General features: G+C 36.0%; 1 protein-coding gene across 3 annotated transcripts; it reads right to left on the bottom strand.

Moving 5' to 3' along the window:
* Positions 1–6,078: 6,078 nt before the first annotated feature.
* Positions 6,079–25,102, bottom strand: LOC123314747 (WW domain-containing adapter protein with coiled-coil homolog). Of its 3 annotated transcripts, none has more exons than XM_044900095.1 (9): positions 24,679–25,102; positions 24,529–24,562; positions 23,801–24,075; positions 23,345–23,499; positions 22,337–22,553; positions 11,956–12,624; positions 8,733–8,917; positions 7,694–7,821; positions 6,079–7,093 (listed from the first exon to the last, which is right to left on the bottom strand). In XM_044900095.1, the coding sequence occupies exons 3-9, from the start codon at positions 24,024–24,026 to the stop codon at positions 7,015–7,017; spliced, it is 1,659 nt and encodes a 552-aa protein (XP_044756030.1). In that variant the 5' UTR covers positions 24,027–24,075; positions 24,529–24,562; positions 24,679–25,102; the 3' UTR covers positions 6,079–7,014. The 3 variants fall into 3 exon arrangements, with proteins under 3 accessions (XP_044756030.1, XP_044756021.1, XP_044756013.1); XM_044900086.1 differs by having other exon boundaries at positions 23,801–24,020; positions 24,669–25,102; XM_044900078.1 differs by having other exon boundaries at positions 23,801–24,020; positions 24,679–25,101.
* Positions 25,103–25,698: the final 596 nt, after the last annotated feature.

Here is a 25,698-nt window from a genome sequence, read left to right on the forward strand (position 1 = left end):
CATTCTTCATCAGCCACTTGGCTGTCCGCCAATCCTGGATATAGGCCTACCCGAGTTTTTCTATCTGTCTCTGTATTCTGAATACCAGTTACCTCTCATTTATCTCAAATGATGGCCGCCATTGTGTAATGCGTCTGGCTTTGAGACCACTCCTAGATCATTTCGATGTTATCGTCTTATTAGCTCTTCTTTGCTGAAACGCCCGAGAAGGCTGAAACCTAGCATTTCTCTTCACTGCTCAGTAAAGTTGTTGTTAGTTTGTTCGCTGCTCCGATGATCAGTAGTGTTGTTGTTTTCGGCCATTATATTAAAACTGGCAGCAGAATACAACTGTCGAAAACTGTAAGACTGGACTTTAATCGGGATGATTTAATCGGGAGATATCATCCTTGTTCTTCAGTATATTACCCAGTTTTCTCACAGCAACTCAGGTCATTGTTGTTCTTCTGTTGATCTCTGCTTGCTGTTTTTCTGTTCAATTGTCAATCTGACGTCCTTATATAATATTATGTCCAAGACAATCCCATCGCTAAAACTTTTTTGTGATTGGGTCTTTTGGTCTAAGACATCTAAGAGTCCATGCATTTCAGTTAAATTGAAATGATTTCCTTGAGTTCTCGGTCTTAGGAAGGCTACATTAAACCACCATAAGGATTAGGAGTTTAGCATCAGTTATCCAATGACAGCGTTTATACAACTCTTGTAAGAACTAACACTCAAGAATTATTACTAAGAAATTGGCCAACTCTATACTAAAGACCAAATTGTAAGCTGAAAAAAATTTGCTCATACGATGTAAATTGAAGTTTATTTTATTGGAAGTTTGGAGGAAAATTTCCTATTGAACCGTCCCACTAAAAAACACTTGACAGAATAATCTGCAGATGGGGGGCAACAAAAGCTCAGCGAACCCCTAGCTTAGCCATTACATATCTGCCCTCACCGAAGCCCACGCGAGCTCCGGTCACCAAATAACAAAACAGTCACATGAAATATCGAGATGCGATTATCTTTCATTTTCACAGATGGGGCGGAAGCGCAGACCGGGGAATCCCAGAAAAAACCATCGGCAGCAGGGACGCCTGAAGTTAGCGAAAAGTTGGTAGAACAAATTCTGAATAACTATATACTCTAATAAGATCTATATTTGGTACTCAGTTTGTTCTAATTTGTTCCGTAAAAAACTTTTCAAGCACCGTTTGGATTTAGTGATGAGTTCACACTCTGCACCAACATTCTCAAGTTCAGAAATTTGTTCTGTTGAAATTATCTCAATATCTAAAATCGAGATTCATTCGCATTCGTAATTTTTAGTGCCCATCGGTTCACACTCAGCACCAACACTTTCTGGTTTCGAAAAAATTTCATTGACAATATTGTGACGAGGCAGATTTTTGCTCCCCACAAAAGGAAATTTCTTCACCGATACTTTCATAATAGGGCCTGACAATCGAAATATTTTGGAAGAAAACCGTTATATCATCATAGGGGGGATTTACCGATTGATATTATGTCATTGTTTTCCACCGACCAGTCCCATATTTGTAGGGGAAACCGTATATATCTTTTGTTTTCAGAATTCATATATTTTATAATTCTTTCTGTTCAACCGTACTTTTTCTGAGTCGAAAAAGGTCTTTCAACTTGTTCCGTTTTTCCTTCTCTTCGGTTGTTTCTGTCTTTTTCCGAGCCGGCTGATTGACCGAATAATTTGAGTGCATCCAATGAAGAGATGAGTAACCCATAGTGGGGAAAATTTTCCGAAGAGAGGGGTACTTCTTTCGGGCCCTGCGCTGGAGGTCAAGAGCGAAATTAATTGAGATCGAGGTGCCAAGAAGAGTATTATTATAAGTTGTTTTACCGTGCAGGAGAAAGTTAGTTAGACATACGACAAATTTGAAAGTTTAAGGCGAGTCACTTGTAGCATTATTATTCCTCACGTAGTGCACACCTGAGGGGATATCTCCGCTATTTTCCGCTTTCATTAGTCCGTTGGACTGGCTGAAAATACCCACCTACCGTTTAAACTTGATCTAGTTATTGTAGGCTGTGTGTGTAGAGTGCCGGCTTCCGCGACCGTTCGACCGCCGTTGGGTCCCAGGAGGACTTGGGGTTCTCACGTTCCTGCAGTATTTTTGGTGCTCATTTTGTTAATATATTGCCGACCGATCAAGTTACAGGTTGACAGCTTCTTCCAGAGACAACCTGGTTGTCTGCCTGGCAGCCATTTTGAGGGTCACAGAGAGAAAGAGAGAGAGAGAGAGAGAGAGACAGGGTGCACTGCAATTGGACTGGGAACAGCCACCGTACCGATTTCCGCCAATAGAGGGAGTGACTTGCCAGGATTTCAAAATTTAACCGTATTTACCGTCTATTTCAACCGTACTTTCCTGGAGTGACCGTACAACATTTAACCGTATTTACCGTCTATTTTAACCGTATTTTCCTGGAGAGACCGTATTTCATCAGCCGACAAAAAAAATCATTTACGACAAAATTGCGCTTGCTTTCGAGAAGCCACTCCCATCAGAATCAAGTTTTCATGGTTGGCGAGTTGTGTGAATTAAAGAGAGTCGTGAATAACTCAAAAAATTACTTATGATAAATAACTCATTCCAACAGAACAAATAACTAATTAATGGCGTAGAAAAAAGCAAAAATTTAAAACTTTTTCGCTAACTTTACGCTTCATACAAAACGATAGCGAATTGCTGGAAAACGAAACATGGTATTGAAGTAATTTCGACAGAACAAATTGGAACAAATTCGGTACTAAATATTGGCAGTGAAATTTTTTCGAAACCACGAAGTGTTGGTGCTGAGGGTGAACTGGACACTGAAAGTTATAAATGCGAATATATATAAATATCTATTTGAGATAATTTCAACAAAACAAACTTAGTACTAAACTTTGGCATTAAATTTGAGAATATCGATGCTGAGTGAGAATAGCTAAATCATAGAAATGCAATTTACTCGAAAATAAGCAAAACGGTGCTTGAAAAGTTTTTTTCACGGAACAAATTGGGTACTAAAGATTGAGCATATTCTGAAACTATAGTTTCAGAATTTGTTCTACTAACTTTTTGGCCGGTCAAATAAATGTTATCGAATAACATTTTCATTTAGTCTTTAAGGAAACCGCTTCAAAATGAATCAGTGTAAGTTAATTTCTCATTAAGATCGAGTAATCTGTATATGTTAATTATATTTTGTACAATAAAATTTATTACATTTGTAGTTTTTATAACATTTTTTCCTTTCAAAACAAATGGCTGTATGAATTATTTTGCAATACATATTTAGAGGTTGGAAAGTCTGGTTAACAAAACCCCTTCCAAAATATAATTTTTTGATTCCCTCCTCAATTTCTTTACCGAGAAAAGGCCAGGATCCATCGTGTCTGTGTCATTTTTTTTAATCTATGTATTTCAGTGAATCAGAAAAATTCTATATGTTGGAATAGCGAATAGCCAAAACATTCAAGCTATTTTTGAACGCTTTGAGTAACTATGTATCTAGAAAGATGAAGGAAGCACTAGAATCTAACCCTAACAGTATTTCACCCATAATGATACTTCTCTTTCAACAATAATTGCCCTTGGTGATTAGAACACCAAACAACCTTCGGCGTGAAGTATACGTGAGGTGGGGCTTTTTTGTAACAGAAAGTAGAACTGGCCAAAATAAAGAGTTTCGCCGAAATCACCTATACAAAACTTTCAAAATGACAAAGTTGAAAAAAAATTGAAAATTATTACTGAACTAGATTTGTTATCTGAATTATCGCAAAGCAATGAGAAAAAACGTTACTCGTGATGACTGACAATAGAATATATTATTTCGAAATCTCACAAACAAAATTTGTCTTAATTATTCACAAATTTTTTCACCATGGGCATCAGAATCTTCTTCTTGCTCGAACCCTCGTCGTAAAAATCGGATGAAATAGGGTAACAATTGCACTTTGTCAACATAAGCACTTTCAATGAACCGTCTCCATTTTCTACCCTTTTTCAAGTAAGCTGATGCAACCATAGACTTTTATTACCCCGAGTAATTTAATATGTCTATGGATGCAACTAATCAGATCGACTCGTAAGCATTCATTGTCCATATCTTTATTTTTTGTTTAGTTTTTCCGATGCGGGGATGAAATTTTGTGAAACTTCTAGGGTTTGTCACTCACCCTTCATACACGGTGAGTCTTTGACTCGTACAAATATTTCAACAGTAGATTCTTGAGGTCAAAAGAAGTTTTTATTCTTATAGGTACAACTATTTTTTCCGAATCGGCCCTGAATTTTAGCCATTTTAAATTTTCATAATGAGCTGGGCAAAACACGGAAAAACAAAATTACCTTCAGAATAACTAGCTGAATCTGTGACACTACCCATCTGTGGATCTTTTGAATAGTATTCAGCCAAAGTAACCAATTTATCAAATTTCCCAAATACTTTTTGAACTTAAAATTACTCCAAAACAGCTCGTTATACGAGAGAATATGAAAAATACGAAATGTTCATTAGATAGCATCCAACTTAGTTTCAAGTGTTGGGTTCTTCGAATTTTTTGTTTTTTTAAAGTATGTAATGGTCATCAAATAAATGAAAAACTATATTCCGAAATTCATTTCATTCCATAAATACGTTTGCGAAATAGAACTAAGTATGCGCCGAACCATCGATTCGGCTTCGGTATTCGGCCGCTTCGGCCTAGTTTTCAATTATTCGGCTTCGGCCGAAGCAGTTGTTCCGATTCGGCCGAAGCAACGCGATAAAATTTCGTGCCAAGACTCACTCGATTGCATGAGAGACCTGATTGTGCTGTTAATTCGCACTGAAAGTGCAAGGATCGGTTGTTGGAACAAATTTATTAGGAAAATTTCTAAAAAAAACTATGCAGTATCTATGATCATCGCACAGAATTAAACGAATTGTTATTTTTTTCAGATTTCATCTTACGTTGCATTGTTTTAAGTCATTATTAAGCTGAAATTATCATTTTTTTGATAGATAATATATACGCATATGCGGTACTAATAGTGTTTGCTTTTTTATTTACTGTGTTTCTAAAAAGTATCAATACCATCGATTCGGTGGACGCTTCGGCTGATTCAGTGAGAAATTCGGTATCCGGCCGAATCGCAAAAAAGACGCTTCGGCGCATCCCTAAATAGAACCAAAAATAACATTTTTTATGGTTTTTCAACAGCCAGTATCTTTCAAACCGAGCTGGCTCGAAAAAAATGGTTAAGAAAAAAGTGTTTCTTTTGACCTCAAGAATATACTATTATAATATTTGTACAGTACGGTCAGTACGAGTCAAAAACTCAACATGTATAGATAATTGACCTTCTGACAAAAAATTTGTCAGACAACCCCTATATACTATACATTAATATTTAAAACAGGCAGGGGCATATTTTCACTGATTGAAGGGAAAAATAAATATTTATACTACACACAATACACCAAAGATATTACATATAATATCTCTGCAATACACAAGAAGAGAATGGAGAATATTCTATTTCGAAGATATGTTCTGCTAGTTTTACCGTTCGTTTTTATTTGATTATTTTTGGAGAAAAATTCTTGAAATGAGTGCAGTATAGGTACAATACCTTATCTATTTTTTTCTGAAAATTGTGGAAAATAATTTTCTCCCTAATTTCCAAATGTTATGTGGTTGGCTTTGCCCAATGAACTACATTTTTCATTATATATCCGTGAAAACTACATATCAATAAGATAGTCTGTAGCGAGGGAAAATTGTCATTTAGATTTGAATGAAGTGTAATTCCCTCTTAATGGTTCATTTTTTGATCTCGCTGATCGATCGCGAGTACAAAATACTACTTCTGTAATCAGAACAAAATAAGAACGTACTTTCTTTGATAGAACAAGTATAGAACATGGTGGCGCCGCCACAAAACAAATCTCTCATTCTCGATTTGGTCAAATGTCATTGGATTCAAAATTGACGAGTGGGTACACCATGTTTTTAGACATCTTAGTATCGTTAAATAATAATTCAATATGTGTGAATAATGTCTGCAACAAATAACAGGAAAATATAGATTAAAAAGTTTAATGTCACTGTTATGGAACATTTGAATTCATAAGATTATATTCAACATACATACACTCAAATACATGGATACACTATACAAGTATTTCTCAGCCAAAAAAGGTGCTGAAGTTCAGAAGAGGCAGCTTCTATGAAAAAATCACCAATTATTTGCAAGTAGGACTGTAATTCTATTCTTCTTCAATCGAATCGAAAATAATGTACAAAACTGTAAATAAATCATTATATATAGATAATGCCATTAAAAACAATTCTTTAATTCAGATTCATCTCATTAAATTACGGGGAGGGGAAAAAATTTTCTCGAATGGCAGATCGTAACTTAGTATATCATACATTGAACAGAAAAATTAACGGTGTCATATCACAAGATGTAGATTTCAACACATTGAAAAAATAATATATATTTTCAAAGGCCAATGCAATGCTGTTGCTTTAGTGTATGCTTCCATTTGGTGAAAACAATCTTCGAATGTTTAATGTAAACTTATATCTATAATGGAGAATAAATAATGTTGAATAAAGGAATTTCAGAACTTTCAACACAACATCGAACAGAATTCACATTTTCATGAAAATCGAACTAAAAACGGCACATTTATATCTGTACAAAAATTAATTTGGGATTTCGCCAAAATCGCTTACCAAATGAAAATATACACAAAATTTACTATGTTTATATTACATCGAATCTGTCTAACCTAAAACATAAAACCATTTTTGTATAATACACGTAAACTTTACCTATAAGTCTTTAAGTTTATAACAAAACAACAAAATGCTAAATCCTTTCTTATCAAGGCGAAATTTGATGGATTTTTGAAAATTATAAATATAGTTGTAAGAATTTTGTTGAATGAATCAAATTTCACTGTACGAATATGATTAACCATTATCATCATACTTGTGATATCCTACCACTAGGGATCCTCTGACATGAAAGAATTTTGTGATTTCAGCTCTTCAAGTTCTTTGATTTGTTGGCGTAGAAACAAAACTCTGAAATTAAAAAAATGTCAAATAAGACAATGAAAAAAGTTTTCTGTCAAAATTCATCGAAAAATTCAAAAAGGTAGTTTCCACTCCAAAGAATGTCAAGAAAATTTTTATAATTTTTACAGGAAAAAATATTTTAAAATGAATAGTTTAGATGTTTTTCCAAAAAAGGAACCCTCATCTCTTCAATAAACTGAGCACTGATAAATTCAACAGGTATCCGAGTTTCAACTTTTGAGATTTTGAAGAAATGTAAGTACCATAGTGCGATCATGATCCTCAGTAAGCAGGAAAAAATACACAAATTGGTAAGGGTTAAGAGGGATTCGAACCTTCATTATCCACCATGGCAAATAAACTGCACAATGCTGGTGTTCCTACAATAAAAACCAGCTGAAACCAGAGAATTGCAATTACAGAAAAATTGCAATGATTATGGTTGCGACATTTATTAAAAAATAAATAAAATAACTCTATAATTTACTTTGAATGCATGATAATAACTAGTTTTAAAGCAGTATTTTCAGATTGCTATTGGCGATTTACGAGAAAAAATTCAGTCAGGATAAATAAGATTTATTTGATATGTATTTCTCAACTCACCTCTGTTCTTGTAACGTTGCCTGTATCTCCGTTAACCGAACCAATGATCTAGCAGATTTAAGTTCTGCTGAAACTTTGCAGCACTGTATACTCCCCATTATGTGTGCTTCTTCTGCCAATTTTTGTGCCTGGAAGAATAAAAATATGATAAATATTACATTCTAGCAAATTATAAAAAAATTATTCACTTATAAAATTTCAATTCGTATGTATCATAGAGATGGAGAGATTTATTGAGTGAACAATTTTCTGGTGAATAGTGTTGAGAATTGAAAAGGCACTGTATGAAAATTATTATTAGGGAGAGACTTTGAAAATGAAATTGAAAAATAATGAAAATCAAATACTGAAACCGATGAAAACAAATTCTGAAAATGAAAACTACAAACTCGAAAATGGCTCGGGTCTGTGGAAGAACACTCCACCTTACCTTTAAACCTTGGACTTCGAATGTTCGGTGAAAACATACCTTTCAATAGACATGTGTAGTGAAAGATTCAAATCGTGCGTGAGCGGATTCATCAATTGATTCAGCATATACAGTATAGTGCAGTAACAAACAAATAGTTTGAGAGAATTTTAGGCGGAACAAAAACTATTCATTCATTTTCTAGAATTCCATCAAACTAAAGCGTTCTCATCCCGAAAAAACCAGGGAAGCTAGGACTAATTCAAAATTTCGTCTTATCGGTGCAGAAAACTAAGTCTAGTGGTGTAAAACTGAGAGATGAAAAAGTGGCGGAAAAACGAGACGCTCTAAAATTTTTAAAATCAAAATTATTTATTATTATTTTATTTGTACATCCTCAGTCCTCCTCATATATTACTATGCACCATAATTTCGATATTTTTAGACCTGCAAACATTTAAAGACATCTTGGCAGTTATTGCCTGCTAAGTTAATACATATCCTTTTCGTTATTTATCTATTATTATTATTATGTTGAATAATTCGTCCGAATCCTGCATTGCGTTGACAATAGCTTTCTCAATGTTTCTACTTTCTACATTTTCTAGGAAGTATTGATCGAGTTCTCACCTGCTTCTCCAAAATATCTGCTGGCCACCCTCGAACATGATTAACTAAATCATCCCTATAATAATTTACTAATGAAGGGGTTATGCTAGGTCCCTGTGGTCTTAAAGCTTGTAACGAACTCGAATGAACTCCAGTCAGGGTTGAAACATTTGTACCAGGTGGACTACTTACAGGTGCTGAAACAGCTGGAAAGGAAAAATTAAACTCATTTCATGTTCTAACACTAAATTATACTGCATGTTGTAGCTCATAATCTTTATCCATCTATACAAAAGAATTATTAGCAACATTTGTTAATCTCATGACCACGCTATGGAATTTGTCGGTATATATTAATTTTGTAAGAACCGAGTGGAAGAGGCAAGAGGAACGGATTTGGAAGTTTCGGAAAATGTTCACCTCGGGGTCTCGCCGGCCGTGGAAGAACCCAAACGAAAGTGGAATAATCAGGCCGTGCAAAGGAAACAGTCAAGGTTAAACACTGTAACCAGATCGAAATAAAGCCAAAAAATGCGAGGCAACATTGAGACTTTGGACTTTAACAGCAAATGTGAACAAATCCACGTCAGTTTGGCAAATAACAGGTAAGTACCGATCACGGACAGGTGTAGGTAGTACCGATTCGACTCATACAGCAAAAGGTAGTGTATTTGGCCTCGGTATTCATGAAATTCACCGTCTGTTCCGATGTTCCTGAACAGAACTGTCAGTATTTCAGAGACGATGCCTATTGGCCCAGTCGTTCGAGTTCTATTGTTATTCGATTGCGGGCCAGTAAAACCAGCAATATCGGAACAGGCCCTCATTTTATTATGATTTTTTCAGTCAAATCGACCCGAGAAGCTGGATCTTCTGTACTACTAGTAGGGTATTTTATAGATAAAATAAGAGGCAACAATTTAAGCCTAAGGTTCCCATATTTATCCAGATACACAGGTTGAGTTGGGGTAGAGCATTCCGCTCTACTCCATGGAGATGCTATTAGACCTCCCTCCCCTTCACATTCTTGTCCAGAGGGAGGCACGACTAGCAACTCACAGGGTCCACCACCTTACCGTAAATGAGCCTCATTTTCGTGCCCAACCGGATCGTAGCCCAACTGGAGGCGGACAAAGTGATGGGCATGAGAGAACTGACCAAATAATCTCAAGAACCAGCACGGACGGAACCTTCAGTTCTCCGATTCCAAGCAGAGATGTCACAAGGACAGTGGTTTACTGATGGTCCCAGAACCAAATAGGGCTCTGAAGCCGGAGTCTACAATCGTAGACCGCTGACCAAACTCAATACTTCTCTGGGCAGGTCGGCGACAGCATTTCGGACGGAAATCTTCGTCATTGACCTATGCGCCAACCATCCGCTTGACATGGGTTGGAGGGGTAGGCCAATAAAAATCCTAATGGATAGGCAAGCTTAATTATCTCGCAGCGGACGAATGCAATTCAGTCTAAGATCTCCAAATTGGGAAGTCACAACAGACTGCAACTTATTTGGGTTCCTGGACACTCAGGCTTTAGAGGCAACGAATTATCAGGTACTCTAGCCAGAGAAGGCGCAACTTCAGCGCTTATTGGCCCGGAACCAACCATATGAATTTCTAATTCCTTTATCAGGGCTCAACGGCTGGATAAGGCAGGAGGTGCTGGAATACTGGCGTAATCGTTCTGGACTGCGTCACTCGCATAGGGACATCTCAGTGCCTCCCAGTCCATACACCAGTCGCTGGCTAGGATTTTCTAGAACCAATCTGAGTTCTATAATTGGGACATTGCAGGCTCAAATTCAACATCGTCAATGAATCACTCTGCGTCTTTGCCTAGAGGAGAACGAAACGATTGAGCACTTCCTCTGTGACTGTCCAGCAGCAGATAGGGTTAGATTTGGAGCCTTTGGCTCTCCCAAGCTGAATCTAGAGGAACTCAACTATTACTCCCCCTCTGACATCATCTCCCTCCTGAGTTTGATGGGACTGGACGGAGAGGTTTAGAGAGCCTGTCTGTGTGCTACAATAGACCGATTTGGAAGGGCTAGGTTTGGTTTTTTCCGACCAACACATCCAGCAATCTGTTAATCTTCAACATGTACATTTTTTGTAAACAATATTCGTCATATCGAATATGATCGAACATTGAATCTCGGTCTGATTATGTATGACATATGACAATCAGAATTTATGAGCAAGAGGACCGATGACCGACTTCAAGAGAATATATCCAAAAGGTTGTCAATTCACTGTCTGATGTTTCAATATTATTTGTAAGGGTGAGTACCGTTCGGGCAAAGGCAGTTTCATGCGAGCAATTGCCATTTTCCGTACTTGATAGAAAAATAATTATTTTATTGAACAGGTGGTAACTTCTAGTGTGCCTTAGCCACACTACAGACACTTGGTTCTATAGGAGTACGGTGAGAAACTCGCGTAAAGTTAAATAACACAGGGTGTTTCACGCAAGAACTACTCGGAGAACCGAATGAGATTCTTTCTGAAAATTCGTGGATCATAATATATGGCCGGGATCTATTCAACCAATTCAATCCATTTGTCTGAAATTTTACATAAAAAAGATAGTCTTGAATGAATTGTTATAAATTCTCGAAAATCTTCTGATTTATATATATCTGCTCTGAATTCGGTTGAATACTGTGGCAATGGACGATAGACATCATACAATTTCGGAGTAACAGCGATTGCACGAAATCGGATCAAATCGCAGTTCGCAGTTTTCTGCTCCCAATGAACGACTAGCCTTAAGCCTTTTAAATAAAAGTGTTTTATCATACCCGGAATTCACATGTTCCCATTTTTCAAATTGAAACTTTGACAGATATCTATTAAGTGAAGATGCTTGCTAAAAAACCCGCCTCTTAGATTTTATAGGACTTATTGAACGATCCTTGTATTTCGACAAGTTTTAGCTTCTGTCAAAAGATCACCTTTGAAAACACCCAGTATATCTTTGCGTCATTTGATCAAGAAACTTAGCATTGCTTTCACCCACCTAAAGAAGCTATTGTTATAGCGAAACAAGTTCAGTGGTGAAATCTCATATTAGTGACGATCATGCCATTCAGTTTATTTTTGTTTGTTTCAATATTTATTTGTTAATTCATAATTCGTTGTCATTCATCACTGGTATTCCTGTCCTCTTTGCCACTACATAGTTGAATATATAATAATTCGTTGTGTGAACTTTTTCCCTCTAAATGAATTATCTCTACTCACCCTTTATACAATCCGCATTCTCCGAATGTGTGGGGGTGGGGGGTCCTTCAACCACAGTTCCTGAGTGATTACTAGTGTCCACACTTAAAGAAGTCAGCACTGCACTATGGTTGTCTATGGTTGAAATACCTTGTCTTTGCAAATTAGAAACTGAACTATGAACATTCTTATCGATATTCTGACCGTCCAAACAGGGCGTCTGCGAAGGAATCCTCGGCAGTCCGCCCACCACCGGAGGTCCAGGCGTGTTGGATACGGTGACCGTCGAAGGCACGGGTACCATAGACGGGGTACTCTGGGGGGAGGTCTCGCCCCTTCCCGGCGTGGGAGGCATGTAGATCGGATGAGAGATCAGCCTCGGCAGGGCGGTCGCCAATAGGACCGGCCCGACGGGGACCGCCTGCTCTTGAACCCCTTGAGAATTGTTACTATACGAAACTTCTGAGGTGGGAGTGCTGTCTCCCGGTGAGATGTCCATGTCCTGCGTGGAATGGGTGTTTTCTTCAGAGTGTTTCCTCGCTGTTGTTCGTGATGATTCTTTGGCGGATACTTCATTGTCATCTCTACTATTGTTGCTGTTCCAGTGGCGGCTGCTGGTTGCACTTTCCCTCTCCTTGTTGCCGCTACCACCGCTATTCGTGGCTCTTGAATTGGAATGTTTCTCATGCCCTGGAAATTTCGCAAAATCAGAACATGTATTATAGATACATAGGGGTGCAATTTGTGACTATATCTTACAGGTAATTATCAATGCATTGCGTTGAGGGGTAATATATTATAAGAAATGGATCGCGCCTTCACAGTAAGGCAGGTAAATAATAAACGAATTAATTCAGATGCATAACATCCGCAGATAATTAAATCAACGAATGTTACGATCTAAATCGAACTAACAAACTACCATCGCTCGAAGTATTACCAGAATTTTCATTTCGTCGACAAGAGTAGATGCTGACCATGGTTTCGGTCTTATTTGACCTCGTCAGAGCAACAAAACTCAATTGTCAACGAAATGCTATGAATTGCCGGCTCCTTTTATTCCATATCAGTAGCGGGTATGGTGTATAAATACATCGTACCGACATCTGACAGAGAAACGGGAACCAACCCAATTCAATTTCCTAACTCTCAGAGCGAAGAGAGCAGTATGCATCCATATGCTTTATTCCCATATTGCAGATATCGTATATTACGATAATTAAGCAAGGGAAAAAGCGCGGAAAGGTTCGGATCATGGCAGTAACCGATCTGCCGCGGACATGTAAAATAAGAAATGGATCGCGCCTTCACAGTAAGGCAGGTAAATAATAAACGAATTAATTCAGATGCATAACATCCGCAGATAATTAAATCAACGAATGTTACGATCTAAATCGAACTAACAAACTACCATCGCTCGAAGTATTACCAGAATTTTCTTCAATTTTCTCAATTCATAGCATTTCGTTGACAATTGAGTTTTGTTGCTCTGACGAGGTCAAATAAGACCGAAACCATGGTCAGCATCTACTCTTGTCGACGAAATGAAAATTCTGGTAATACTTCGAGCGATGGTAGTTTGTTAGTTCGATTTAGATCGTAACATTCGTTGATTTAATTATCTGCGGATGTTATGCATCTGAATTAATTCGTTTATTATTTACCTGCCTTACTGTGAAGGCGCGATCCATTTCTTATTTTACATGTCCGCGGCAGATCGGTTACTGCCATGATCCGAACCTTTCCGCGCTTTTTCCCTTGCTTAATTATCGTAATATACGATATCTGCAATATGGGAATAAAGCATATGGATGCATACTGCTCTCTTCGCTCTGAGAGTTAGAAAATTGAATTGGGTTGGTTCCCGTTTCTCTGTCAGATGTCGGTACGATGTATTTATACACCATACCCGCTACTGATATGGAATAAAAGGAGCCGGCAATTCATAGCATTTCGTTGACAATTGAGTTTTGTTGCTCTGACGAGGTCAAATAAGACCGAAACCATGGTCAGCATCTACTCTTGTCGACGAAATGAAAATTCTGGTAATACTTCGAGCGATGGTAGTTTGTTAGTTCGATTTAGATCGTAACATTCGTTGATTTAATTATCTGCGGATGTTATGCATCTGAATTAATTCGTTTATTATTTACCTGCCTTACTGTGAAGGCGCGATCCATTTCTTATTTTACATGTCCGCGGCAGATCGGTTACTGCCATGATCCGAACCTTTCCGCGCTTTTTCCCTTGCTTAATTATCGTAATATACGATATCTGCAATATGGGAATAAAGCATATGGATGCATACTGCTCTCTTCGCTCTGAGAGTTAGGAAATTGAATTGGGTTGGTTCCCGTTTCTCTGTCAGATGTCGGTACGATGTATTTATACACCATACCCGCTACTGATATGGAATAAAAGGAGCCGGCAATTCATAGCATTTCGTTGACAATTGAGTTTTGTTGCTCTGACGAGGTCAAATAAGACCGAAACCATGGTCAGCATCTACTCTTGTCGACGAAATGAAAATTCTGGTAATACTTCGAGCGATGGTAGTTTGTTAGTTCGATTTAGATCGTAACATTCGTTGATTTAATTATCTGCGGATGTTATGCATCTGAATTAATTCGTTTATTGTAATATATTATGTATTATATCACATTATACTCTTTTAGCGCTTTTAACTCTATTTACTTTTACAGGATAACATCAAGCTGATGTATCAACAAAGGCTAAAAGGAACGTCAAGCCGATTACCACGTACAGAAGATATTGAATTGAGAAAGCTAGGGGGAAAGTTGCGATGGAGTTGAATGGAGACGAGAAACCAAGAAGGGGAAGCCTTTTGGTTAACAGAAGAAGCGGAAATAGCAATACGGGAGAAGGAAAACTGTTGCCTTGTGTGGACCATAGAATTTCATATGTGGGGATAAAAATTGATCAATTCGCGTTGCAAAATAAGCAATACGCCCTCTGGTGGCAGCCAGAGTAAGAGAAGGCGCAAACAGAAACGCAGGTTGATTAGGTGACGTAGCGTGAGTTTTTGTACATAGAAAGGTGCAAGACCTCGCAAATAAAGCGTGATGTTAAATTGACGCAGATACTACGTGCAGCGCAGGAAAAAGCTGCAACGCCAATAGATTTTATTCAGTTATAAAGGCAGTCGGTTGGCCATGGAATTATTTCTTTGTCAGTAGAACTGAGTAAGGCTGGCACACATAAAATGTGCCAATTCCAGAGTATGTAGAGAATTCCAGAGTATGTAGGAATCAACTCCGTATATATAAAATTGAACTCGGGTAGATTCGAGGATGTTCTTTCTGCATGACAGATATGCTGTTGTTTTTCTATCATTGAATTATTTTGATTTTTGACAATTCTTATTTCGAAGATGTTTTGTTTGTCTTCTATGGAGAGTGTTCATCATCGGTTCTTGCAGAACAGTATACAAGCTTGCTTAGACTACAGGTTCTACAACTCAATTTGTAGATTTTTGTATTTTCAAGTGTACATTTTCTTTATGATGAATACAATTGTATTAAATTGAATATAAACTTTAACGATGTTTATTACAAATTTTCGAATTCATTTATTTTCCGAAGTTAATTCACATTTTGAAAAATACTTCTGCTTCTTCTTCTATCCTAAATACGTAATTACTACGACTATGGAGAGTAGAGAGAAGGAGAACGATCGCTGCTTTGAGACCACAGATTTTTTGTCCCCTAAAATATGTACCAATAGGGTAGTCACGAGAGTGCGAAATTTAGATTAAAACAAATTGTAGTTAGCTGAGTGAACTGTTTCCCTGGTGACGGATGATAGGAATATTATTATTTTCGATTTTTGATAAGAGAACAACATAAATATGACAATGGTGAAATGTTGAAGCGTGCGCTAATGTAAGAGTGTTTTGGCATCGGAAAGAAAAGGAGAAGAGATAAAATTTCCGAGAGCATTTTTGAGAGAAAATTGGAAAAAAAACCCTTTCTCAAGAATCGACTCCGAATCAATTTGTGTGTCAAGAGCACTTTTGCGATGAAGATATCAAAAAGACGATGGATTCATTATAAACGAAATCGAAATTGTCATCCCTCGTGAGAAGTTGACTCTTCTGAATAAGAATATCTAACCAATAAAACTACATGGTTCAGAAGTAAATATTCTTGAAGAATTTTGTTGGCATAATATATGGTTTATATCGGTTCTCAGCTAAGTATTGGCAACATAATCTACTTTAATATTTAAGCGATAAATTTGAGATTGCTACCTTTTGTTGTCTTGATGTGTACTACTCCTTACTACAGATTTATATAATTTTGAAGATTACGGTAAACCAACTAACATAGCTGCTTTCAATAAACAGTGATAAACAAAAGTATACTTCATTCAAATTTATTTTAGCAGTCGGTTGGCCATGAAATAATTTTCTCAAGTTTTTGTAACTAGAACGAAGTTAGGTTGGCACTCATGAAATGTCGTTAATGTCATAACGCCGTTGCCACAACTAATATCAATTTTTATTACGAAAATTCGATAATGCCGAAAGTGATTGAAAAAAGAGACAGGGTTTCAGGAAGTGCTATTTAGAATTCAGGTCCGCTCATTCAAATAGTTATACCCTGATATTCTAAAATCCACAATACGTCAGACGGTAGCGAACATATTCAATGTAAGAGAATTTATATAATGTTTCATCTGAATCTAAACGACTTATATTTCAGCTGAATATTTCCACAATCAGAAAGATTGTGAATGAAGAGTATGACAAAGAATTTCCTTCTATTGGGAGACCCAAAAAAGTGGTGGCATTTGAGAATTTCATGTTTGAGTGAATTAATGCGAAAAGTTTACTGCAGGATTTTCGATTAATGTCATCGTAGAATAAGATCCCGAAGATTGATTTTTCTATTTTTCATTTGACTTGTCCTATACAATGTAAATGTCTTAAGTCTTAAGTACCTTAAGGTACTAATAAATACCTAATTATTATAATTACATCAATTTATTAAGATGAATAGCCACAAATACGCGCAAGTTGCCCTGTTACTGTTTATTCATGTGAAATTTTTGTTCAACGGTGAAGTTGCACCTTAACTTGAAACTTCCTTCAACTCCTTTTACTTATATTGATGCAAGATGATTTTTATTGAAAAATTTAACATTCTTGTAATTATCTGTTAATTCCTTCGGGAGATACCCATTGCCAACCACTGCATCATATGCATTTCATCTTCGGGTTAATATTTTTGAAATCTACAAATGATGTAAGCCAAAGAAGATAACGAACATTAACTCTCCTCAAGCTAGTGCATATTATGATATTATACTGATCTCTTGTATTTTCCATGCAAATAACTGGATTTGGTATGCCTTCAATCAGTTTGTATAAACTTCAATTATGTCCGTCAGATATTTTCCGAAGAGATTCGACATTGTGATAAAATACGTAATAACAGAAACTTTTACATAGAACGGGCAACATAGCGTTGATTTAAAACCCAAAAATGTTTTGACAAGCTTCATAACCTCACATTTTCGTACTATACAGAGTGAAATGTGTCAAATTTCCATGGCCAACCGACTGCTAAAATAAAGTTGAATGAAGTATAGGTACAATTTTTTTGATCAGTGATTTCTTTTGAAATTCATTGATTTCGACTTGTATTTTATTGCATATAATTCAGAGAACTCATATTTAATATAGATTTGAAGAAAGGTATTTGAAAAATCATCAGAAAAACCACGATGACACATAACCTAAAATAAAATGAAGGCTGTTCATTTGAAATCATAGACATAGAGACATGGACTGAGCAATGTCAGCATGAAATTGGCTTTTTTTATAGAAAGAGAGAAATGATCGTCGGGAATTTACCTGTCTCTTTTTTGTTCACATAGAGGTGAGTGTAGACCAATCAAAATTCTAGAAAGAGACAACTGCATTCCCGACGTGCGTTTCTCTCTGTCACTTTTTTTGACCGTATTTCATGCATAGATAGAAAGGGAAGGCACAGTCCATGTCTATATGTCTATGTTTGAAATTGACGCTTGCATCCCCACCCCTTATCGATACCCGCTGCAATCGCAGCGACACCTATCCTACGTTTCCCGTTTTCGGGGACACATTTTTAGTACGTCGATCGTTCTCCTTCTCTCTACTCTCCATAACTACGACTATAAAACCAACAACATAGAGCTGATTTCTTCCTCCTTTAAATATGTCCACCATTCAATTTTTCAATTAAACCGAATGAGCCTGCTACTATGATCTGATTTAAAACAAAAAATGTTTTGACAAGATTCATAACCTCCTATACGGACGAATGTGTCAAATTTCCAAGACCAAGCGACTGCTGTTATAAACATGAATGGACTTATTTGCTCTTACCCAACGTTTTATTTCAAGAATTTATCAAGAATGGTACAATTTAGGTATAGGGAGTTTCAGGAGACATCATCTATATTTTTTGTTCTAAATTGAAATGTGAGGTTTCAACATAATGTTTGCATTTGAAAAAAATGACAGATTGCCTTTCTCTGAAACGCAAACTTGGAAAGTATTAACGACGGCGACCAAATGAAGCAGAGAACTTTTTATCGAAATCCAGTCCGATCGTTCGCATTATCTTTCATAGCCATATTAGCGTTAAACTCAGTTCAATTGACAGTATCATTTGAACCTCCTCTATATCAGAGCCTTATGTTACCTATAAAATAACATCGTATCTTTTTTCTGTAACATATCTTGCGCTATTGAGAAATAAACAATTTCTCAGTCTTCATCGGTCATTTTTTATTCAACGGTTCATGAGTAATTGAGATTGTTATAAAAAAAGAGGGAGGTCACTCATTTTCGAATACGCTGATGGGCGGCTTTTTGTCGAAAAATCTTATCATTATCAATTTTGCCATAATGTAGTACATATTAAAACATTGTTTGCTGTTTAGATCGAAAATTAATAAGGTGTTCATGAGATCACCTAGTTGCGACAAATCGAATTTAGCGAAACGAAAATTTGCAAATTACAACTTAGATTTTTTATTATTTCTGCTGATTCTACTTGAAAAAAGAGGAGGGGGGGTACCTGAATAAACCCTATACCTACCGTAGATAGAGAAAGGGGGATATAATGTAAACAACAAGAAAAAGTCTGTCCAACATCTCTATGTTTACATCTACTGTGCGTCAACTTCATTTTTGTTAACGTTTACCCCAATATTCGAATGTTCATTATCAGAGAGATATGGGTGAAGCGTATAACGCCAACGTCCCTAAGAACGTTATGCGTTAATGGAATAACGTCGGGCTAAGATTTCAGTCGTATGGAAGATACGAATTTAGGTTATTAGCGTAAGCAACAGCTGATTGATAAATGTCAAGGTTTGTTGTCGACTTAGGTTTCTAATACTTTGTTCATCATATCTTCTGGAGGATATGTAGAGTTAACGTAGAATAATTTGTGTACTGCCTTACTGCCATCAGGGCATAAGCCAATGTCCAATCTAGATGTATCTGTATCTACTTTTATGAGTCTTAATAAAAAAAGCTCGAATTGAACCCTTTTATTTCCTATTGGAAACAAGTTACATAGTCCATAATCAATATGAGATTGAAATAGGTACTCAGAATTGAACACTATTTGGACATTTCTATTTTTACTTTTCCTTCCATGTGACCTATTAATTGAAGATATACACTTTGCCAGTGGTAACTTCTCCTTCCTCTATATACGATGCCTGCCAATAATGGAAACTTTCGTATTTATCAAGGAAAACGGACATTTCGAACTGCTTGATTGATCTGCGACTTCCGGAAACCACAAAAGGTGGTTTTTTCCTAAGAATTCCAATAACTCATGAACCGTTAAGTTCTCATCAAATCTCAGCTATCTGATGATGGACGTGCATCCGAAATAAGAAAGCAGTAGGCTGTTTCCTGTGTAAACAGAGATTGCAGACGTCTAACAATATTGTTAGGAGAAAAGTCGTTTTTGAAAACCCCAACGGCAAATTTTCAGCAAAAATTGTGATTTCCACAAAAGTCTTATAGACCATCGCGATGGATCACCCTGTGTTACTCACTTCATATCTTTATTTCCTCTTATTCCGCGCTTGCTCCTAGAATGGAGCAGTGTCCGAAGGGTTCAGTACTTAAACAGGTGACTGTTCTAGTAATGAATTTGGAAAAGTGCTCAAAAGGTCCTGCGTTTACGTATTTCCTTATTTTTTGTTGTATTTCAAAATACCTCTCAACTACAATGAAGTACAGAAAAAAATTTCCCCTCAATTAAATGCTCTTCAAAATATAATTCAGATCCACATCCACATATACTGATATCTTAAAAATGACTATTATACGCTTAATTACATGTAATTGAATCAAATTAAGTTGTATTAACCATCTGGCTGATACTTGTACTTGATGATAATCTTGTTCTTTGAACCCTAATGGTATCAGTCGCCTCAATATCTGACACCTTATAATAACATTCTTATTGTTTTAATCGATAAGTAACTATTTATTTGAGTATCGAATTACCATAACTAGAATTGAGGATCGAATAATTCCGTTTCCTAAAAGAATTAATCATACTGGACTACCGTTATCAGAAACTTTATCAGAATTATTTCTGGGTCATGTTCATATTATTGGGGGACTGATATTTATATTCATGAATCGATATGGGATTTTTTTTCTTCAAATGTGTCTGAAAGACTGCATTTCTAAATTCACTCGTTCAATGCGGAATGCTCTGACGTTCAAATTTATGACCAGAGCGGTTTAAAGATTTTCATTCACTTCGGTATCACCAGCAACAGGGCTTCATAGCCGATCTACAGCAAAACAACTCATTAGTTGTCTTGAAAGTATGAAAGTGCTAGATGAAATCTTCTGGAGACCATAATCTTATGGTCCCAATTTACCGCTCTTATATAGGATGTTACAGTTTCGCAATTTTCTCTGTCATAACCTGAAAATGAAATTCGTTCGAAGGAAAATCCCCATACCCGACGAGCAAAAAATTTCTAAAAAAGAGACCGAAATTTCGGTAAATTAAAAAAAAAAGTCCAAAACGACTGGAGCGATTGCGACCAAAATCGATATGCGATAATTTAAAACTGCCCACATCTATTTTATCTGAAAAATTCGAATGACTCAAAAACCGTTGTTTCGATTTCCGCCAAAATCAATAGGATTCGCATATTACTGCCCAAATTTTGCTTGATACCTTAAAAATTTCGACTTGTAGCCCGTCCACGATAGATTACACTCACCGCCAGAATTTTTTTTATGTATTCTGAATTTGCGTCCTCTAAAATATCTTCTCAATTTTTTTTTTTTAGGAAAGTAATAGGACGAATACCAAGCGTAAAATAGTAAATAGTATATACTTACGTCCAGTTTCATAATCAAATTTAAAGTCACTTCAAGCTTAAATCTTCCTTTAGTGTTATTTTTTGTAGGGTTAAAGAAAGCCTTAAAATTAAAGCGACTTTAGGTTTGATTATGAAACCGTAGGTAAGGGACTAAAGTGGCACTTGAAAAAACTTATAACTTATTTCATGCACTTAAGGACTGGAAATACTAAAAACACAGTTAATCTTGTACTAGTAGCTGTACTCAAGTTTCAAAATATCAACTCTGCTGGTTATCATATAGTTTTTGTCATAGAAAAGTGATGTGCCTTGAAAGCGTTGCTATGACAATTAAGGCGTGGAAATTCGAAAAATACACTCCATCGCCTCTCTCTACTCCTATCGTTCTTTTAATTGAATCTTTCCCACTAAACTCGATAAAGAGAAAAATAGAGTAGAGAAAGGTGACAGAGTGTATTTTTAGAACTTTTCTACTGCTTTGTTGAGAGTCATAAGAAAATATATTGCTAAAAGGCCAACTGCTTTTTTGTAAACTACAGAAATTGAAAATGTATTACTCTGCCCATGGGCAAAAACACATTTGGACAACTTCCCCGCAAAATTGCAGTTTTTGAAGCTGCGGGACGCTCATTTATATACTGAGCATTGTTGTCGCTTAACCTCCGCATCTTTACTTGCTGACAGTACTGCTGGAAGGGTTCCCATTACTTCAACTCTAGATAATTCACCGCAGAAGAAACCGCACCAATGGCCACATATGTTCTCTATTACAAGAAATATAGCCTCCAACTGTCTGCCTCTTTTCAGCCTGACAAACTGTAGCGGGGTGAACATAATTGTAAATGCAAAATAGAATGTAAAAATATGGATTTTTAAATTTGAAAAATTTTTAGCACTTTTCTACCTTTAATCTCTCAGGGATTAAAAGTGCCACCTAAGTACCTTGAATGAGGGATTGAAAGTATCCTATTATTCCCTAAAGTGCTTAAAAATTATTATTCATCATAAAATGAAAACTCACTTGTACTTGAACGACTGGAACTGCTGCAGCACCTATCTGATTCCCTTTCCCTCTCCCTCTCCCTCGATCTGAATCGATCTCTCTCCTTTTCTATCCATTCCCTCGGTTTTTCCCACTGCGACACTTCAGTTTTACAATTGTAATAATACTTCTTGCCTGATGAACTGACATGCTCTGTCCAATCACCAACTCTGGCTACTCTGTCTCTCTCATCTCTCTGTAAATTGATGAAAACATTTGTAGGAAAATTTAGATTATTATATTTTTTATTGATCAATGTGAGTCCAAGTTGAGAATTCTCGAATCTGGATTGAATTATGAGGTACAGATTACCAGCCTTTTTTCCCTCCTCGCACAAAGTAGACAGAAGTTGTAGAAAATGTCTGAACCTTGAAATTTCAGACTTCAGATGCAATTTAATATCTTGCCACCCAAGACCACAACATTGTTTAGTTTCAAGGATGGAAATAGAATCTACAAGTATAACCTAGTAAAGTATAGGTCATTCCGGATCAGCTGACTTTGACAGGACCCCTGAGGGGCACTCAAGTATTGGTTAGGTTCATGTTATTGTGATTTTGAGTTATTATTATAAATCCTGTTCAATTTTCAGTGTAAATTCTGAATACCAACATAATTTCTTTCAACAAATATTCTGACGTTAATTTGACAGCATCCTGTGGTTTCGTCAGATGAACAGTTTTATAGATTATTATAACACTATAAAGAACTATTTCACCCTTTCATATTCCAAGGGATAATTAATTGAAAACTTTCATTAATAGCAAATGTTTATATTCAAAATTTAAAGTTCGAAAAATTTTTGTGAAAACTGAGATAACTCTTAGTTATACATTGAAACTTTTCATACTTATCAAATACTCACGGACAATGTAACCTTGTTATTTAGATACTTTCTCCCTTGAATAATTTCAATTTTGTGTCTTCAGTTCATTCACTAATATTTAAAGAATACAAGGTTCAATATAATACTAATAATCAACTCACCTTATCATTACAATTATTATGCATAGGTTTCCTATCTCTGGATGAATTCTGTGATACTTTCAGTGGATGCAAGATACTCTTTTCATCATTTCTATCATTGGTACTTCTATGTTCAGATTCTCTACTCCTTTTATCCTTTGGAGACCTTGTACAATCTGAAGAAATTAAATGAATATAAGAAAATAACATTCATCTAGAGGGAAGTGATTGGAAAGTTCATATTCACCTCTAGTCACAATGAAGACATAATTGTATTTTTAAACCTCAAAGCAGCAATAAAAGTTTTGGAGTAATTTTTAAGTTATAACCTCGAAATTTGAAAAATGTAAACAACGAAGAACAAATAAAATGCTCAAAATCTTATTATTTCAAGTTTGAGGGGGATGAATCGACTAAACTCCACCCTACATCATCCTGGGAATTTTACATCAGCAATTACATTCCGCCATAACGTACCTGAATATTTATCCCTTGATGACTTGTAGTCTCTATTTTCTCTCTCCTTTTCACGAATTTTCTGTAGATAGGAGCTTTTCGACTGATAAGACCTATCCCTGTCCCTCGGGGATTTGGTATCGGGACTGTCTGAACGATAATTCCCATTTGGCGAATCTCTAAGTCTTTCGTATCTATCACTGCTTGATCCATAACTCTTCGATGAACTGTACTTCGAGCTCTGCATGTTAAAAAATGAGTTGTATGGTTTTATGTTGGCACTTGGAAGTCAACCACTGTAGAAATATACAAAATTTTGAAAAGAACCTCACAATCTTCTCAATATGATTCTATTTGAATTGTTGATTACTGGTTGACTCCTTTGTATTTATATTATGCTTTCAACTATTACATTACAACTGTCAATTAGGTTAAGAAGACTGCCAGACACTTCCACATAAAAACAAAGGCAAATTACCTATTAAATGAATCTCAGTATGTTTTTATTCATTGGTCTCCTTTATTCAACAAACTTGAAGTTGTTTCCTAATGCCTTTTGTGTCCAAAGATATTATAAAAGCTGAATTTGAGAATAATCAAATATGGACCCTATATTCTTTAACATTTGTGGAATTTGTCTACTTAACGACCTTTTAAATGATTCAATGAAATAGTTTTCCCGAATAATTTGATTAGAGAAACAATAATTTCCCTCCATTAAAAATAAATAACGAAACAAAATTGTTTACCTGATAAGGATGGGCTTGATGCTTCTCGAAGTACCTGAACATAAAAAAGTAAAATTAATAATTTAACATGGAATGAGAGCAAAAAATCGAGGAAATTGACATATTTTACACAATACTGCCAAGTTGTGTCAATAACACACCAATGCCTACCCATCGTTCATCCGCTGAGTTTTCCTTGCATGCATTACCATCAATGCAAGTTACTAAAATGTGTCTTTGGCTTCTACAACAAGCCGTTTCAAGTAATATCATAAAATCGATTAAAAGCAACTTCATCCGACCTAAGAATGAACTTTTTGATTGGACGCCATTTTACATAGGCAACAATTCGCAACGCAGCTGAAGTGCAGAAGGTAAAAGGTAAATGAAAATGATTCAGTTCGTCGAGATGAAGTGTTCCATTGGCTGACGTCAAGTTCACTCAATAATGCCAACCATTAGACGGACCGTTAGAATGACAAATATCACAATTCTGAAGTGTTTTTCTTTTTGCGGCAATATTTTTCGGATGTCAAATCCAATACAAATTTTATTTTCAACACGATTAGCAAAGAACTCGAACAAAAAGTATAGGATAGCAAGCTAGAAAACCAGAAAATTGTTGGCTAAAATAAATTTACCTATACTTGACATTTCTGAAAGGAATAGGGAATTTTAAATCTCACTATCAATTTGCTGTGTTGTCAGACTTGAAAAAAATATCACATTTCATGAAAATCTTTTAATTCAGACTTGATTGATGTTCACAAGTGTAATGATCTTTCAAAACAACATATATATGTAATTGGCAACCGGAAATGAGTAATTTTTATGTATTAAAACTCTTCTTCTCAAATTAAATTCTTAAAAATCTAAGGTCATCTATTTATCTAACAAAATACCCACTTATAATTCCTTGAAGACAGTTATTTCCCTATACATTCACGTTAATTTTACACTGTATGGTTTTCGAGCATGCGAATTTTGGATTACCGCTATATATGAAATATGAATAGTTTAAATGAGGAATTTCCAAATTCTACGGGAAATATGCGAAATTAAACCACTTGAATGAGGCTATACATTGAACTTGAGCAAGACTCTTGAGTTCAATGAGGCTTGAGGCTATATTATGTGAATGATATGAAAGAAAATTTTGAACAGTTGGAATCAGACTCTGTCTCTGGTTGG

The sequence above is a fragment of the Coccinella septempunctata genome, chromosome 1 (assembly GCF_907165205.1).
Source record: "Coccinella septempunctata chromosome 1, icCocSept1.1, whole genome shotgun sequence".
In the NCBI taxonomy this organism is placed as follows: Eukaryota; Metazoa; Arthropoda; class Insecta; order Coleoptera; family Coccinellidae; genus Coccinella; species Coccinella septempunctata.